Below are 17858 nucleotides of genomic sequence, written 5' to 3'. Positions count from 1 at the left end.
CAGTATGTTTCTATAAATGTGAGATCTCTGCAGTCACAGACTGCAGGCTTTGTTAGCCTTTCCAGATCCTGAGCCAAAAATAAGCTGGTGAAACAGATGGGAAAGTGGGAAGCTGGAATTACTAGATAGGCAAAGTGAAAGTTCTTGGGTAATCTTAACTGCAAATTTTTGTGCTTGAAGTGCTTCCTTTGAGATTAAAATTTATTTCTCCAATTCATTTCTATCTCTATACATTTTTAATGATTTTTTTACTGTAATCTTGACGTTAGATGGTTTTGGTATTTTGTGGTGCTTGTTTATGCTTTTCAAAGCAATTGCAGAAATAAGTTTTCCAAAGATACATTTTTATAAAGGTTGTGTTTTTTAAGCACAAGAGTCCAATTCTTTGTTTTCTGGTCATGAATTTTGTTAGATTAAAAATGTAATTTTTTATTTGTTTTCTTCAATTGAAAAATCATAAGAGTAAAAATCAGTGTCTTATTCTAGGATTCTATATTCATCTGATATAAATCTTAAAGAAATTGAGGAGCTGTTTATGACGATAATACAAGAAAGCAACACTACTACTCTTCATAACACTCAACAAAATGTAAATTGTCTTGGACAAAGCAAAAGAACACCAGTTGATCAGACTACTCCAAGTGGAGCTGTGCAGAAAGGAGTTGTTTGTTTGGTTGGTATTGAGAAAGAAATTCCAGAAGCTGTCATTGGTGCAGAAAGTGACAAAGCTGCTGCAGGTAGGTTTGGAATTGCACTTTTTTCTCTTTTTGTCTTTTAAATAATTGTTCAAATAGTTCTACACTTGTAAAAATGCAGGCAAAATTAAAACTATTGTTACAGCACAGCTGGATATTCTTTAATTTGGTCCACCTCATGATCTCACACTTTGAAGAAATGAATTGCTGCAGAAGTTAGGCAAGCACAGTTCCAAGCCTGTGTGTGATGTAATAAATCTGGAGTTGCCAGGCACCAGGCATGGTCATCACCATGTCCTGTCTTTTCCCTGGAATACAGTGAGCTCCACTCTTCACCATGTGGGACTTCCACACAGCAGAGTATCTCCTTTGTTTTCCTTCCCTAGCAAATTGCACTGGTTCCACTGCTGTTTTAGGAGGGTTCTGGAACCTTTCAGAATCTTCCATGCTACAGCTCTGAATGAAATCATACAAGGAAGCGTTTAACTGCATCTTCCCCAGAGGTGCTGGCTGCTCCAGCTGTGTCAGTGCCAGGGCTCAAGCAGCACATCTGTTCAGGTGGGACCTGTGGCACTGCATCTCCCCAGACTTCCTCAGAGGCTGCTCTTCTTCAGTGCAGAGTGCCAGACCTCTGCAGAAAAGAATGAACTGGGTGATCTTATGATCTTATGAAAGAGTAACTGTAGCTCATCTGTAGATACCAAATAGGGAGCATTGGTCAAGTTTCTGATAAGTCAAAATAAGAAGTAAAAAGTGATGTTTGGAAAACTTTTCAGGGAAAAGCTTGAATATGCAATATGAAAAAATTAATTAGGTCAGATTCTTTTCAAATATTTTGTCTGTGCACTGTCAATAGTCTCTTGTACACCTGACCAAGTGAAAACAGCTTTTTCCTCCTATATGCAGGTAATTCCAAAGTAGAAACTGCATCTGTATTAGGAGAAGACTTATTGATGCTCTACAAGAAGTGCTGTTGCCCTGATATTAATATTTGCGTAGAAGGCAAAAATTTTCAAGCTCACAGGTACATAAGTATTTACAGTAAAGAGTTTTTCAATCAATAACCATCTGGTATAAAATGCTGCTATTACTGTTATCTCTAAGAAGCTTTTGCTGGTGCTGTTCTGTAGCTGTGAACTGTTACAGGTTTTAGGTCTTATGTGTGGAGTGGCTGTACTTTAATATTAATGAATATAATTTATCATCAACTGCCACTATTTTGAAAACAACTGTGCTTTTAGCTGTTTTAAGATTGCCACTGTAATCTCATATATTGAGCAAATACTTATGGAAATACTTGTAGATTTTTTTCCTAACTAATATATATATATATATAAATATATATATGAATAACAAAATATTTTTTAAAAACTGTGATCTGTAAAGAAAACAAAAATCTACTAATAAACTATTCAGTTACTAATGCTGAATAAAATTTCCATATAGGCAGAAAATTTCTGGAGCAGTAATTTTTGTTTTGGCTCTTCAGAATCTGTACATACAAAATCTGGTTTTACTTTCATTACTTCAGTTATGTAGATGTAAAGATTGTCAGGAGCCTTTCCTAGATTGAAAGTCCAAGACCGTTTAAGAACTTTGGCTTATTGTACTCCTGTGGCTTGGGAAAGCAAATTAAAGTGTCAGTACCATTCCTTGTACTTTTGATATAGGTCTGTTTACATTTGAGATAGCAAACTAGACAGCCTGTATTTTGTTCCCTTTGAGAATATAAAGTAACTGAGAGGGACTATAAAAACCCTCCATTACTTTTAGTACTTTCTCAACGCAAAACTGGAGGGACAGTTTGTTACTGACATTACAGTATCTTTACAGAAGGTATATCACAATTGTGTGGGTATTTGGATATATGCTACATTTTCAGAATGAAGTGTAGTAAAGAATGTTTGTTTCTTCTGGTCTACATTATATGTTCTCAGATACGTAAGTTTGAAAAACAAATGCTTTAATGCAGAAAAAATACTGCAACAAAGAGCTTCTATCAGCAGAGCTTTAATTTAGGCCACTTACTGCCTGGAGCTATGTATCTAGTTTAACTAGCATCAGAAGATACAGCAGTAAATCACAGAGAAAACAAGGGTGTTCTGAAACAGACACAGGACTTGAGCTTGTTTCAGCACTGGGTCATGTGAACAGTAGGAGCTAATAAGGGCAATGGAAGTTTCAATTTCATTGTGGCAAAAGCACCACAATGATTTACTTACTGTAAGGGGTTTTTTTTTAAGTTCTCAAACAGGAGACAGACTAGGCCTCCAGAGTCCCCCACCACTTGTGTAAGTATTCCTTACCTTCTCATGAAGTCCTGTCAACTTCCAATAGACTTCAGTGTTGCTGGTTTATGTCTTCCTAGTGTTGCATTCTTACAGAGCTCTGCATGAAGCAAGTCAGATTTGGTTGGTAATAAAACTGGCACCAACCATCACTGTAGGAAAGCACAGAGAAATTTATTTCAAAATAATTTAGTATCTCCATATACTTTATAAATATATGCTGATAAAATTTAAGTTTAGGTACTGCATATTTGTCCATATTCTGCTGAGTACCTGTCTTACTTAAAATGAGTCTTTGAAATACCAATTCTAATTATGCCCTTGAAGTTGACTGATCACTGTTCATCACTACAATTTATTTTTAACAGAATAAAAAACTGGAGATAAGTGTATTCCATATCTCTATGATACTGTTATTGTATCTTATAAAAAAAAGATTGTGTGTGTACCCAGAATTTCATGCACTTCAGGTTAGGATGTAATACCCATTTACATGTGGATGTATTTCACTAAGATATGAAGCCTTCAGTAAAAGCTTTGTTGTTATTATTTTTGCTGGATGACTCACGGGAGGAATGTGCGAGAAGTTTCTAATTTAAAGTATTGAGACTTCTGAAGCAGGAGGAGGGAGGAGAGATGAGAGAATACAGAATATAAAATGACTGTAAAAGAGACCATAAATAGTCTTCTTCATGCTTCTTCCTACGCAAAATGAGAGTGCTCAGAAACATTTGAAGAGACAAATACATGTAACAGAAAGGATTCTCAAGCCTAGTATAACGTTTTGCTTTTTCTGCCACAGGAAATACATGACATAAGCTAATTTTAGAAATAAAAGTGTAATGAAAAAATTCTATGTATGAGAATATTATCTGTGGCTGTAGTAAGCCTGATAAGGTACATAAAGGCTAACACTGTAACTGGTGTGGATATGGAAAACTGAAATCACAAAGCAGTTTTCTTCCACTGTCTTGTCTTCCTCTCTGCCACTGCACTTCCCCCTTAAGAGCCCTGCTGCAAACGTCTTCTGACCTGATATTTGGAAGACTGATACTGATAGAGATACTGAGCTACATAGACTGCAGCTCTGGGGTTTCTTTATTCTCTTTTATGGATGTAGTAGTAAACTGAATTAGCCCTGTTATGGCCAGTTATATGCCTTTTAAATATAGGACACTAAGTGTGAACAGAAGTAGCTGACAGCTCTTGTTGTAAAAACACATCTTATTGTCCCAGCATGTGCTAATAGCAAGTTTTGTTTGAATTTGGTGGGTAGAAAATTCTGAATACATGACATTACATACTTATCATTTTGATAAATACACATTTTGTAATAGAAGAATTTAAGATGTTCAGGATATAATTGTTTATAATGGGGCTGTATAAACTATTTATTTACTTTATTTAATAACTGTTATTGACTCTGATTTATAAATATAAATAAAGCAGGAGAAATAAATGTGAAATTTTATATAAAAGGAAAATGCTTGTGGTAATAGATTTCCTCTGTGTGACTCTTAAAGTCATACTAAAAACAAGCTTTAACTGAAAAATTTATAGAGTACTGTTTGGTTTTTTCTGTAGCATATTTTGAAATTCAAACGTACAGGGAGAAAAGGCATGCAGTACACAGCTGACACCTTAATGCATAAAGGGCAAAGATTTAAGTCAATGTTATCAAAGAGTCTCATCATGAATATTTGTATGTACTGGAATAATGTTTACTTTTTCTCTCTCAGGGCCATTTTATGTGCCAGATCTAGTTACTTTGCTGCCATGCTGAGTGGAAGTTGGGCTGAGAGCTCTCAAGAGCACATCACTCTTCAAGGGTAAGTGTTGTCTCTGGAAGTCGTGTGGGAGCAAAGGTAGGCAATTTACAATTGCTGCAAATATGTAACAACTGTGCTGTGAACACAGCGCTGAAGATTAATATGCCTTGACACTTTTCTCCAGCCTTGACACTTTTCTCCAGCCTGATACATTTCCTGAGTACTGTTTTGACTTAAGGATGAAACTCTGTGTGTAGTGTATTTGTTAATATTGTCAGATGATTCAGAAAAGTCTTTTTCATCAGCAGAAGGGCACTAATCCTTTTGTGTAGAGTATGTTTTAATATTCACAATCTTCTTGAAAATTCTTTTCTTTCACTTCTTGTTGTACATGTCATGAAATGTGTGTGATCAGTGTATTTTCCTATTTATTTGTACAATAAGTATATTTACAATGTAAACATAAATAACATTTCCTAAATACTGTTTAATTATGATATTTCAGCAGCATACACTAAAGCAATTTTATCTAGTGGGCTTGTTCACCATGGCTTTCTGCATGAGAATAATGGAGCTGTCACTGTAGGATGAATACTTAAGACTTCACAGATAAGCTGGGGACTGTTCTTTTCAGGAGTTAGGTTAGAGTTCTTTTCAGTATCAGAAAACTCTATTGAAATACATTCAATTTCCTTTAAAAGCAGAGGAGTACTGATCCATGTACATGTTAGCTTTTTTTTTCAGGCATGATGTTGGTTGACTCAGTTTTCTTCAGAAAGAACTGTGTACCTTACAGTGCTGCAAAATGTAACTGCTTTGTGTTAAAATAAAATCTCTTGGCCAAGTGATACTTTCTTAAATGTTCATTTTAGTTTCCTGGCAGTGTAATAATGCTGCTGCAACATCATAAAGGTTATGTGTTGATTTGGTTATAATTCCAAGGCTTTATAAAGCAATATATTTGCAATTTAATTTATTCCTTCGTTTTTATGGTGTTTTAGAGGCTGATAGTCAGGTGTTTACACTTATCTCTCTGTAATTGATTTCTCTGTGGTTAAGAAATTTTATCCTTATTTTTCAGTAGAGGCATTCTCTGGAGAAGTACTGAATCCTTATATGAGACTGTTCTCATGCCAATGTCTCATAATTTCTGTTATTATGAGTCATATGCATAATTTTACCTTTTCCAGTTCACTTTTCTGCTTAGTGCTGGTTTCTGTGCTGTTTTCTACAACACTTATAAATGAAGTACATATGGCTTACTCTGAAATAATGAAAATTTTGCTTAAGGTAACAGCTGTCAAGGCTGTGGGGAAACTCCTCCTTGCTGCCTTTATGGCTGTTGTGTGTGCTGCTATACAGGGAGACAGCTGTGCTGATTTTTCTTCTTTGCGTTTGCAGCGCTGGGTTCTTTTCCTTTTGCTTTTAGTCACTCATGTCAATTGCTTCAACATGTCTGACGTTTTAAAGGGTCTTAGTTCTGCATGAATATTCCATTTACACCAATGCACACAGCACTTGTGAGTCCTGAAGACTCCACACAAAAATGTATGTGCACAAGTACAAGACAGTGTTGTTCAGATCGTGTCTGTCATTGAGGCATTCTGTGCCTTTCTGCATTAGGACGCTGGGGCTGTGAAAGCATGCAAACACTGCTGTGTAGCTCTGCCAGCTTTCTTAATCTGAATAAACTCTAAATACTCTGAGGAACATTTCTAGTTAGCATTGTAATAAAACTACTAAATATATATTTTAGTGTTGCATGAACAAAAATATATCATAAAATAAAGACTTAGAGTACTTATAATAAAAAATTTTAAAATATATAGTTACTTAATAGTTGATTTATTGCTGGTAAAGAGCTTGGCAATGATGAAAAAATCCTATATTATCAGTGTAAATAATATAGTTATTAGTATTAGTCTGTTTATTGCTTATTTTTAAAGATCAGAAGTGTTAGAAAGTTTCAGCAAATCTATTGAGTAGCTAAATTCACCCCAAGTGTAGTCCATTTAGATACTTCTGTATTGCAAAATCTTATTGCTTTAATTTTATCTGATCATTTGCCTTCCATTCACAGAGCAGCTGGATGATGTATCAGCTTTTTTGCCAACTTCCTTTGGCTAAGAAATGTGATGCATGTTATTATGGGCATGTCTTTATTTGTATTTTTTCATTCTTTTTTGCAGCATAAGCCATGCAGAAATGAATGTTGTCTTGCATTCTATATATGGAGCTACTTTGGACTTCCCGGACGAAGTTGATGTTGGGTATATGTCAAATTTTATTATTCTTTTTTAATTTTAGTTCGTGCTTGTTTGATTGTTCTGTATTTTCTCAGTTAAAAATCAAAAGGAAGACTCAAAAAAAAAAAAGCTGTTGAAGAAATCTTATTTATTTGACAGCTACTGGAAAAGGGGTGCCAGCTGGTTTTGGAATACTCTATGAGGAGAGTGAAAAACAGGATGATGTTTTATACCAAAATGATACCCAATTGGCTTGTACCTTCCTTTTAGTTTTCAGACAATATATATACAATGTGTGATAGTACATAATAGTTAATATTTTTAATTTATTTTTGAATAATCTCTCAAGGTGATGAAAAGGTGAATTAGTCTTAGATCCATGAATGATGATATATAGGAACTAATGTAAATGTTGGCATTTTCTTCTGGGATCATTTTTAATCATTGTTTTATGTATAATCCTGTTTTAGTGAAGTAAAATCTGAAATTTGTGAATTATTCTCTGTAATCATTTATATAGTAGGTGATGAACTCTTGCCACTAAACATTAAAATGCTACCATTTCCTAAAAATATGGAATTGTTTATAATGTGTCCCAAAACCAATGTTTAGCTAATTAATTGATCTAGAAAGTAAATTTATGGTATTGATTATTATATAAAATAATTAATAGTTTGCTCACTCTTTTTTTTAAGAATGTCATCAATAACTTTTTATGTAATCTTGGGGGAAAACCCTACAAAATTCCAGAACCCCACTGGCACAAATATTTTTTTCATTTGCTGTCCTTAAAATAGAGAAACTGAGAGTCTTCTACACAGGTCTCAGCTATGACTGAGGCTTGTTTTTATACAGGCTGAACTCCATGGCTGGGAGGTTATTATTAGATCAATGTATGTTTCTGCTTTCAAGATTATTCTTTGGCACTGATATAACACTTGGTTATCAGTCTCTTTCTGCAGTAAGTTCTGACTGAACCAAGAGGTAAAGTTAGCATGTAAATTGTTCTGTAAGGAAAATTCATATATCACAAGGATTTTTAATTCCTGCCACTACTGCCTTCTCTTCAGTCACATGTTGAGCATTGCAGACATGTATGGGCTGGATGGACTAAAAGGAGTAGCTATCTACATTTTGAAAAGAGATTACTGCAATTTTTTCCAAAAGGTATGTCACTTCTCATGCTACTTGGTGAGCTACAGAGCCTGAGAATTTCAAATCTATTGCTTAACACTAAATCATAGTGACAAGATATGTAAGAACTACATGATCAAGGTGCTGGCTGAAGTCAGCAGTCCCTGTTCTCAGGTGTGAATCTGGGATAGGTGGTGGGAGTAAGGCCTGTGATATCATCACCTGTTTATAGACACTTGGAAACCCCAGCTGATTAAAAGCAGTATTCCACATGATTAATTCAATGTACTAAATTACACTCAGGGTAGTTTATTATGTGCTACTGTAAATGTAACTGCTCTTGGGGGCCATGTGGAAATGCTGTGTATTTGCGTATCTTGTTTCATGGGCATGTATTTAGAAATAAAGTCTGTTCAATTAAAATGGGTTTTAAAACAAACACCTGCTTAGAATTGAGCATTTCCACACATTAGACTCATGAGGCTGAATTCTGCTTTACTGACATGTGGAAATAGATGACTGCATATAGGCAAACAAAATTAAATACCATGGCAGCTGACATTCCTTCTGAATCTTTGAACTGAAGATTTTGTATTTCTGTATAGTTTCTGTAAATCAAATGTACAATAACTGTGATAATTTTCTAACAACTCTAGCCTGTTCCTGGCAAACAGCAACCTGTACTAGAATGCATGGCTATTGCCCATTCATTGGGAGTGGAAAACCTATATGCTGCATGCATGAAGTAAGTAAAATAAAATAAAATTGTTTTTATCTACTTTCTGTTGAAATTATTTTATTTTGCAAGATAGGGTTTATTTTGGCATATGAAATGTCTACATTTTAAATGTTTTTTCTTCACAATACTTTAGAGGTATCACTTATGCTAACAAGTGAAGATAGAACATTTTTCATCTTCCTTACCTAAGAATGGCTCTCTTTTCAACAGATGGGTAGGAAAACATTTTGCAAGATGTTTTTCAGAGAAAAGCTTTGCCAATTTACCTACTGAACTTCAGAACAATTGTCTTGTTATGTTGATTAACTCTTTGGTAAGTAGTGTGCTTTGTAGAAAAATAGAGCAATGTGAATTTTTTCCTTATTTAGCTGTACAATGTAATTTAGGAGATAATAAATACAGTTTCTTAAATCTGTAGTACATTTATACTATGTAAAAGTTCCAATTAAAATAACAATTTTAAAAACTATTTTGATGTGAAATGTCATTGTTAAGCTTCATGATACACAGTCTAGTGACATCCAAGTCCACCATAGTAATAGAAAATATGTTTATGAAATGCAACTGTGACATTATAATGCAACATTATGGAAGTGTTCAAGGCCAGATTGGATGGGGCTCTGAGAAGCCTTGTCTACTGGAAAGTATCCCTGCCTACAGCTGGAGACTGGGATTAGAGGACCTGTAAGGTCCCTTTCAACCCAGGCCATCCTGTCATTCTCTGATTATGTATTTGCATAGTGAGAAACAGGAAATCACTGTATGAATTTCTGTGTTATGTGGTGGCACACATCATTTGTGATTGCCTTCTCATCTTTGCCTGTATTCTAATTTGGAAAAAATTGATTTCATTTTTTTTCAGACCTCAGGTGGTCCCTGGCTATCAGGGATCATAAGTTGTTTACAGGTGGGCTGACTTGACAAAAACAAAGTAGCAGTATGGTATCCATATCTTTTACTTCTCAGATAACAGTACTACACTGGTCCCCCCAAAGCTCAGCTTTCAATTTTTGTAGCACGCACTTACATTGTTCCAATTTAGACCTGCCTAAATTTGAAGTATTTTCTAACTGTATTTCTGTATCAACTATGCTTAGAGCTGACTTAAGGTAACTGATTTGAACTAGACCTGTTAACAGATCTTTGGTCAAGTACTCAGCCTGTAAATACACTGAATTGTAACAGATATATGAACAGTATGTAGCAATAAAGGTAAATCTGTAGAGCTGTTGCCAAACATGACTGTCTGCATATGTAACTGCAATGTGGATTGTCACAAACAAAATGTAATCTAACTAGCTCAGGTAACATTCACAGCATGATTCTGGTTCTAGCACACAACCCAACAACTAAATATGTGACATACATCTCTTGCTGAAGTCCTTGTCCCTGTGTCTGTGCTCCTGTGTTACCCACACTAAATAGCTCTGGTGTGACCATGGACGGTCAAACATAGCCCTGGTTCAAGAGTTGTGCTTCTTGGCCAAGAACTACCCCTTGCTGAAAGGACTGTGAGGCCTTCTTGGGACTGGCAGGATTTGTGTGATGAAGTACTTTAAGTGCTGAGGCCAGCAGGTCAGCTAGAAGTAGCAGCTGAAAGCCTGAAAAATGACGGATTGCAGAGCTTTGTGCCTTTAGGTTGGATATTAGGTAAAGGTTCTTCCCCCAGAGGGTGTCTGGGCACTGGGCAGGCTCCCCAGGGCAGTGGTCACAGCACCAGCCTGGCACAGCTCCAGAAGTGTTTGGACAATGCTCTCAGGCACAGGGTGGGACTCGGGGGGATGGTGCTGTGCTGGGCCAGGAGTTGGAATTATGACCTGTGAGGGTATCCTTCCAGCTCAGCTGTGATTCTGTGGTCAAGAGAAGCTTGAGAATATCCACAGTTATAAAATCTGAGCAGTTCTACCACAATGCATCAATCTAACAGAATAAAGATGGCAGCCAATACCTCAAGAGTGTGTCTAGTATCTCAAGATGCTGGGTGTTCTGCCACTATATTATATCAGCATACTGGACTGTTCCTAGGATATACACATAGCAATTATACATAGTGGAAAATTTGAGAAGTTTTAAGTAACATTTTCAGATATAAGGCAGTTCATTCTGATCTGCAGCTGTTCTTAGTTAAACCACCACCCACCTCCAGCTCCAAACTACCTCAGGTGTGTACTGTAGCTATAAGCACACGTAGACACAGTTCTAGGTCCTTCTCTAGGCCCTTGTGCAACGCTATTGGGTCAGCTGAAAGGTGAATGTTCAGACCTCCCTTCCCCTCTGCTTATTCTAGTCAATAAAGATGCTGTGGTTACAGTTTGTGTTGAAATACACAAACTTGCCAGCATTTGCAGAACAGCCATGGCACTGTGGTACTTGGTACTGCCCCCTTTGTGTACCCAGCTTTGCTGGAAGGTTTTTGCAGTTTGGACTAAAGTGGATTTTAGTTCCCATATTAATGATTTAAAATTTGTGTTGATGTGTCTTTGCAAGAGTCACTGGTATTTTATGGACTGAAGTCTTGAAAGCATCTAGAGTTACAAAATTAAATGATAAAGCATAAGCCTCTACTGCCCAGAGAACGGTTCTGGTGAGCATTCCTTTCAGCATTTAAGACACCCATTCCAAAAACTAGTGAAATTCCCAGGGGAGTTTTTCACAATCTGCAAAAATGCTTTAAGCCTCCTTGAGGGATGAAGAAGAAAAGGTCTGACATTGATTTTGCAGGGACTACTGTAAAATTTACAGTCCTTTTTCTCTGCTGTGCTAGAGTTCTCTGCTGTAAAACTTTAAACATTTACACCCAGTTAAACAGTATAACTCTCCTCATCCTTTAATTTACTGATGCTGGAAATGTAAAACCTAGTTAATGTGACAGCCCTTTAGAGGAAAAAAAAACAGGTGTAAAGAAAAGGAGATTGTTGATGGGAAAATCCCTGTGAGACCACAATGATGAACACAGAAACATTAAAATGGGAGTATCATTTAAAGCACTGTCCAGGTGCTTTATGTGCGCCTGTCCCTGAGGTCTCAACTTCATGCATGAAAATTATTGAGTTTTTAGATAAGTAAAGTGGACTCCACTTTAAAATGGTTAGGAAAAAAGTACAACAAGAGAAGTAAAATTCAGTTAGAACCACTTCTACAAAGTGCTGATTTAATTAAAAGTCAATGAAGGCATTTTATATTTCACTGGAAGTGTCTAATGGGAGTAAATGCTTATTGCCTTGTGAGCAGGGGTTGAATTTGAGACATTCAGAAAGCTTGTAATTGAGTCCAGTGGGAGCAAAATCAAACCATGAGCATATATGTAATTCTTCATTTACGTGATCTGCAGAGAAGCAAACCTACTTTGCCCAGAGATGAGTAAAATCATTTTTAAAGTATATTTTAACAATGAATGGTCATATTTTATCTTTTAACTATAATTTGCACAAAGAAGGTACTCCCTGCCAACTTGCATAGGACAAATTTGATTGTGATCTGAATTTGCAGTAAGGGTTTTTGTGTCAAATATTTATCTGAATCGTTGCTTTTTCAAGTGTTACTGCATAATTTATCAGTGTCCTGCTAGGGCACATTGAATGGAGCTTTCAGGCCATTCTAATGTGGATAACCATAAATTCCAAGTTCTTTTCAAGTAACTGTGTTAGCCAGTAGAAATTGCCCTCAGGTACTGTGCTGATGCAATGCATGAAAGAACCAAAGACACAGACCAGGATATTAAATATCAGCAACTCTGTTTGCATGTTTGAAAGGTAACTAGAAATGTAACAGTTACTTTCCTTTGAGAAACTTTAAACAACAAAGAGGGTAAGTTCAGTTAGAACTCCATCTGGGAAGACAAATATTTGTTGTCCAATTCCATTAAATAAAGCAAAAAGATTCATAATTATGAAAAAGTTTTTTCTGTATCTGGAATGCTAGGCCATCCATACTCACCTAAAACCTCAACTTAGCAGTTTTATTAATGAATTTATTACATCTTTTGGTGACCTATGATCTTTTTCTCTATTCAGCTTCTCCAGCAAACATTTGCTTTTTATCTTCAGGACTGCAGTATGTAATGACACAGTTGAAAAACTATAGTAAAAGCTATTGAAAACTTTAAAACTTCACTACCCAGCTTCAGGCAAAACTGAACCAATAGAGCTTTCTGTTTCTGCTTTAGTTTCAAAGGCACATATAATATTAAGAATTATAAACTCCAAAAATTATTTAAATAAGGGAAATAATGTCATGATTGGATCCCTGTGTAAAAGCTCAGTAACTGAACAGATGCTATTTTACAATCAGCAGTTCTTTAGGTAATTGCTTGGCAACAGGCTAATTTCTGTTTCTGTTTCAAGAACCACAAGAATGCTGCTCTCCGTCTGATGGAGAGTGACCGGCTGATCAATAGCCTGCCCCGAGTGAAATGGACAGAGAGAGCTGTGGCCTTGGCAGCACGGCTACACGAGGAATGTGTAACCTTTATTGTTGCAAACTTCCTGCACATAGTACAAAGCGAAGGCTTCTCTGTTTTGTTGCAGGTAAAAGTGCCCTCAAGTTCATATATGCTTCCAAATAAATTGAATTATGTCACATTTTTGAAAGATCAGGCTGCTAAATTACCAAAATAGTCTCAGGTTTTGCTTTGAATTACAATTCTACGGAAAAAAAGAAAAAAACACCAAAACTAAGAGTTTTGGGGTGGGTTTTTTCAGGTTTGTTTTAAAGCATGTAAATGCTTTGATACACAGTGCTAATACTGCATTCAGGCTTTGTGCTTCAGTTAAGCAAAAGTTCCAATTGGTTTAGTGGGACAGCGTCTGTGTTGCTTCAAAAAAGCTTTCAGACCCCTGGAAAAACAGCCCAGATTTACAAGATTATGAGTATGAGCAGTGTACTCAAACTGCTACTGATTTCTGTCATCAGTTGCACGAATGTGGCAATGCTGCAGGTTCTGGTGAGAGCTCACCTAGTCACCCAGCTTGTTAATTAGCCTGTCCGTTTCTCCTGTGAAATATGTTTTTTAATATGATATAATATACAGAGGAGTGCAAAAAATAAAGAGGGATATATTAAAAGAATTTGCCTTTGGATCCAGAGTTGCATGGGGCTGTAAATTCATCACAGTGTGCTTGTTCCTAAGATTTCTGTTAACGAGTGAGGCCTCAGGATAATTTGCTGGAGGCCTGGAGAGGGGTGGGGCTGTGGAATGGATACAAAAGAAGATGCTCAGCTTTGGAATACCTCCTGCACAGCTTGATAGCAGATCCTCTCTGCTCGGTAATGCTTTTGCATACAAAGTACACGCTTTTGTTTTAAACGACTGCCTTTTGTTGTTTCCTCAGGCACAGGCAATGAGCAGCAAACCTGACCTCCTCGAACTAATTTTCAATGCAATTGAAAAAAGCATTAATAATGAAAATAGCTGCTTTCTTCTTGTAGCAGTGGATATTTTGCTGGAGTCCGCAAATGTGGAGGAGATGGTAGGTTCTTAAATGTGCAGTGCTTGTACAAAAACTATTCTGGTACAGTTTCATGCCATGGTTCAAATCAGATGATATGGTGTGAGCTCAGATGGCTCAGTCATGCAACTGGGGTCAGACAGAAAAGCATCTGCATAAATCCAAGGTCCTTTTGGAAGTACAGAAAACGTAGGCATTTGTTTACTTTAAAGAGAAACTCCATCCTGGCAATAAAAAACATCCTGTGTATTACTGAAAATGTAAGTCCTAAGGGCAGCACTGCCCCATTGATCTTTACTATCTCTTTAAATTTGTGATAAGAGAAAAACTTAGCAAAATGTTGCATTACCTAAAACTTACAGGGAAAGAGAGTTTATTCTCTTCCTTCCTAAATATTTCCCCCGCTTTTTGTGAACCTTTTTTTTTAACTGTCCTCTGAAGCAAGGACTGACACTTAATCCAGTGTGTGTTTTTTGGATTGGGTGGAGGTGTCAGGCTCCATGTGTGTAACATACTGTGTATATTCATACAATCTAAATAATGACATTTAAGCTGTGGTTGCCTAATTCTGGGAGCAATTCATAAACAGTATGACAAAGAATAAAAAATAAATGAAACATTAATTACTGCAATCTGGTGCTATTACAGATTTACTTGGTCAAAGCAATGAAAATTTAATCAAATACATTATTTTTCCCTGGAGTATTTGACCTTGTTGTGACACAGCTGACAGTGAAGAGCTATTATGGGGTTCATTTAAAAAAAAAGAAAAGGAAAAAAAGAGCAATGAGAGCAATGTCGTGTTTACTAGTGCTGTAATTTGTAGGTTTTAAACTATAGAAAAAATCACTGTGGTGGGCAATAAACCTTCAAAAACAGCATCTCCATCTAGCAGACTGTTATAAAATATAAGTGATGACATCATTGATCTAGCTTAGGGAGTAAGTAGATTCTGAAAGGAATAATGACTGGTTGCTATGACAATATGCCCCTCGCCAGCTGCTGATTTGTTACTTGAACACAGGGTTTTACGTGCAAGATCCAGGCGCTGCGTGATAAGCTCTGGGTCTTCCTGGTTCAGTCTTTTTATGCTGTTCGTCACACAGAAGGCTGGAAGCTGATGAGGCCAGACCATCAACAGAAAATACAAGCAGGTATGTCTGGCATCAAATGGCATTAGAATTTTTTAGCAATCTGTTCAGCGGATACAATGCAGATGGAATTGTGGAGCCTGATACAAATTGAAGCAAAATTTGTGCTGCTTTGTGTTTTGAAGTGGTGTTTTAGAATAGAAGCATGATGGCATGCTTAGGTAGTTTCAAACATGGGAATCAGTAGGTCATTTTCTGTGAAGAGTCCTCCCTGCTTTTCTTGTTAGGAGTATATATGATAGAATCCCTCCACCATCATGTAGATGCATTCTATTCTTATTTACAGCTACTCTAAATTACTGAAAACACTGCAGTAGGATTAAAAACCTGATCTGCCTCATTTTTAAGGAGATAAGAGCTGTGGATGAATTAAATTTGCCCAAAGCAGATTATCCATTCCCTGCACTCTGTTTCTGTCCTTTATCGCTTTCTCCATGATGTATAAATATTGCTCGTCTCTTGCATAATGCTCGTCCTGCACGGGGAGCAAATGCAGAGAGCTGGGCTGCTCGGCTGGCTGGCATTGTGATCTGGTGTGTGCTGCTGCAGAGAGCCCCCAAGGAGCTGCATGGTGTGCTCTCAACATTTGAACAGACAGCACTTCCAGCAAAAGGGAGTTTTTGTTCTGAATGCTCCTTTGTTTTGAAGTACACGAGTATTCTGAGGATGTGGAACTGATGAAGGAGTTCAGGTTCTGGTTTAATATTAGCTTTGACGGTACAGTGTTGTAAAAGAAAAGAATGTTAAATACTGCTCTAAATTCAAATCATCTCCTTTGAATCACTTTTGATTCAAAGGAGATGTGAACCTTTTTATATCCTTAAAGACATTAGTAGCAATTTCATAATTATATACCTAGAGGTAGATGCAAATTTTATTCTACAATTACATGCTGAAAGATGCAGTGACAGTCTTTCTAAGCATGATTTAGGAATGTAGTCAACTAATATCTCATACTACTCTGTAGAACAGGGATAGGATTGCTTCTTGATTATAAAATCCTTCAGAAGCAGAGGAGTTGCCTTTAGAAAAAAGGGTGGGTTGTTCTCATTTGGGGTGGTTTAATTTTAAGATGCTTGTGTCCCTATTGTGAACGATGCTTTGGCTACTTTACATTAGTGCTTTCAATAGAAAGAAATATTTAAAATCAAGGTGTGTCTTAATTTTCCAAACTCCATATTGCCAAAAATTGTTTTGTTTTCTTTTAGGTTAAATTGTGACTAAAGTTGTATATGTTTTATATATAAAAAGGCTGAAATGTTTGCATTAATTATCTGGTTTTAGTTACAGGCAAGCAATCGTACAATATTGCTAGACAAATTTTAATCTTCAGGTGAAATGCATGCAACTTAGATCAACTTTCATCTTAAAGATTTCTGATGGTGGCTTTGCTCCTAGAAATTTAGCCTATATAGCTTTAGAAGGCTAAAATAGAGGAGGGAAAATGCCAAAGTAAGAGAGATGATATTGTGGTTTTTTCATTTACAGCCTGTCTTGTGTTTTCTTAAAGACAAGTTTATAAGGATTTTGTCTTAATACATTGGTATGTATTAATATGCAGAGTCATTGCTAGAAAAAGGATTAGATCCCTGGGGTGCCATTTTCAGCATACCTTTTGTGTGATTTTTAGAGACTTACATAAAAATTATTTTTAGTATCTTTAGCAAGAATTCAGCAGAATTTTTGTATTATACATTAAAAAAATGTTTCCATGTATAGTACCTCAGAACATGAGGCACTGAATGCCTACATTTTTTAATATATTTTTTGCAAAACCTTTTTTCCAGTTGAAATATGAATACAGACATAAATGAAACCTATCGATTCTGGGTCTGTACAGTGTCTATAAATATCCCTTTTGTGTTCTACAAGTGCAATTGATTCAAAAGCTTTGTTGAAAACTGCTTTCCTCCCATAGTATATCAGATGGAAAAAAAGGCATTCACTGCCTGAAAACTCCACATGACAATCACAGGGATAATTCTCATGACATTACTCTGCATGCTGTCTAAAGAGGCACTATGACCTTACTGTGTACATTTAGGTATATTGGCTTTGCCAATTTTGAAAACTAATATAATTTACTTCAATGTAATTAATCTTTTCTTTATATAGTATAAATAAATACCTTATAATTAACAACACACTTAAAAGCTGTTAGTACTCTAAATTTGAAATATCTTTTTGTAAATTTTGTACACTTTTAAAGGTCTCAGTGCACCGCTAGCTATAAATGAATTGAGCTTGAATAAACAAAAGTCTGACTATGGACATGGGAAACAGAAGAGTTAAGTAACTTGCTTATGGCCATGTGATGTCATTGTAGATCCCACATTTTTTGTTCTAAACATAAAGCCATGTATTTCCACTTAACATTTGCCATGTCACC

General features: G+C 36.2%; 1 protein-coding gene across 1 annotated transcript in view; it reads left to right on the top strand.

Moving 5' to 3' along the window:
• BTBD8 (BTB domain containing 8) overlaps positions 1 to 17858 on the top strand; it is a 31119-nt gene that overhangs the window by 4788 nt on the left and 8473 nt on the right. The window contains exons 3-12 of the mRNA XM_063165726.1: positions 487 to 737; positions 1602 to 1719; positions 4723 to 4812; positions 6942 to 7022; positions 8069 to 8165; positions 8789 to 8877; positions 9082 to 9184; positions 13215 to 13397; positions 14202 to 14339; positions 15343 to 15472. Coding sequence (XP_063021796.1) covers positions 487 to 737; positions 1602 to 1719; positions 4723 to 4812; positions 6942 to 7022; positions 8069 to 8165; positions 8789 to 8877; positions 9082 to 9184; positions 13215 to 13397; positions 14202 to 14339; positions 15343 to 15472 — 1280 coding nt within the window. The remainder of the gene's footprint in view (positions 1 to 486; positions 738 to 1601; positions 1720 to 4722; positions 4813 to 6941; positions 7023 to 8068; positions 8166 to 8788; positions 8878 to 9081; positions 9185 to 13214; positions 13398 to 14201; positions 14340 to 15342; positions 15473 to 17858) is intronic.

The sequence above is a fragment of the Melospiza melodia genome, chromosome 11 (assembly GCF_035770615.1).
Source record: "Melospiza melodia melodia isolate bMelMel2 chromosome 11, bMelMel2.pri, whole genome shotgun sequence".
NCBI classification, from domain to species: Eukaryota; Metazoa; Chordata; class Aves; order Passeriformes; family Passerellidae; genus Melospiza; species Melospiza melodia.
Note: the sequence above shows the minus strand (reverse complement) of the source record. Positions and strands in the feature narration are given on the sequence as shown.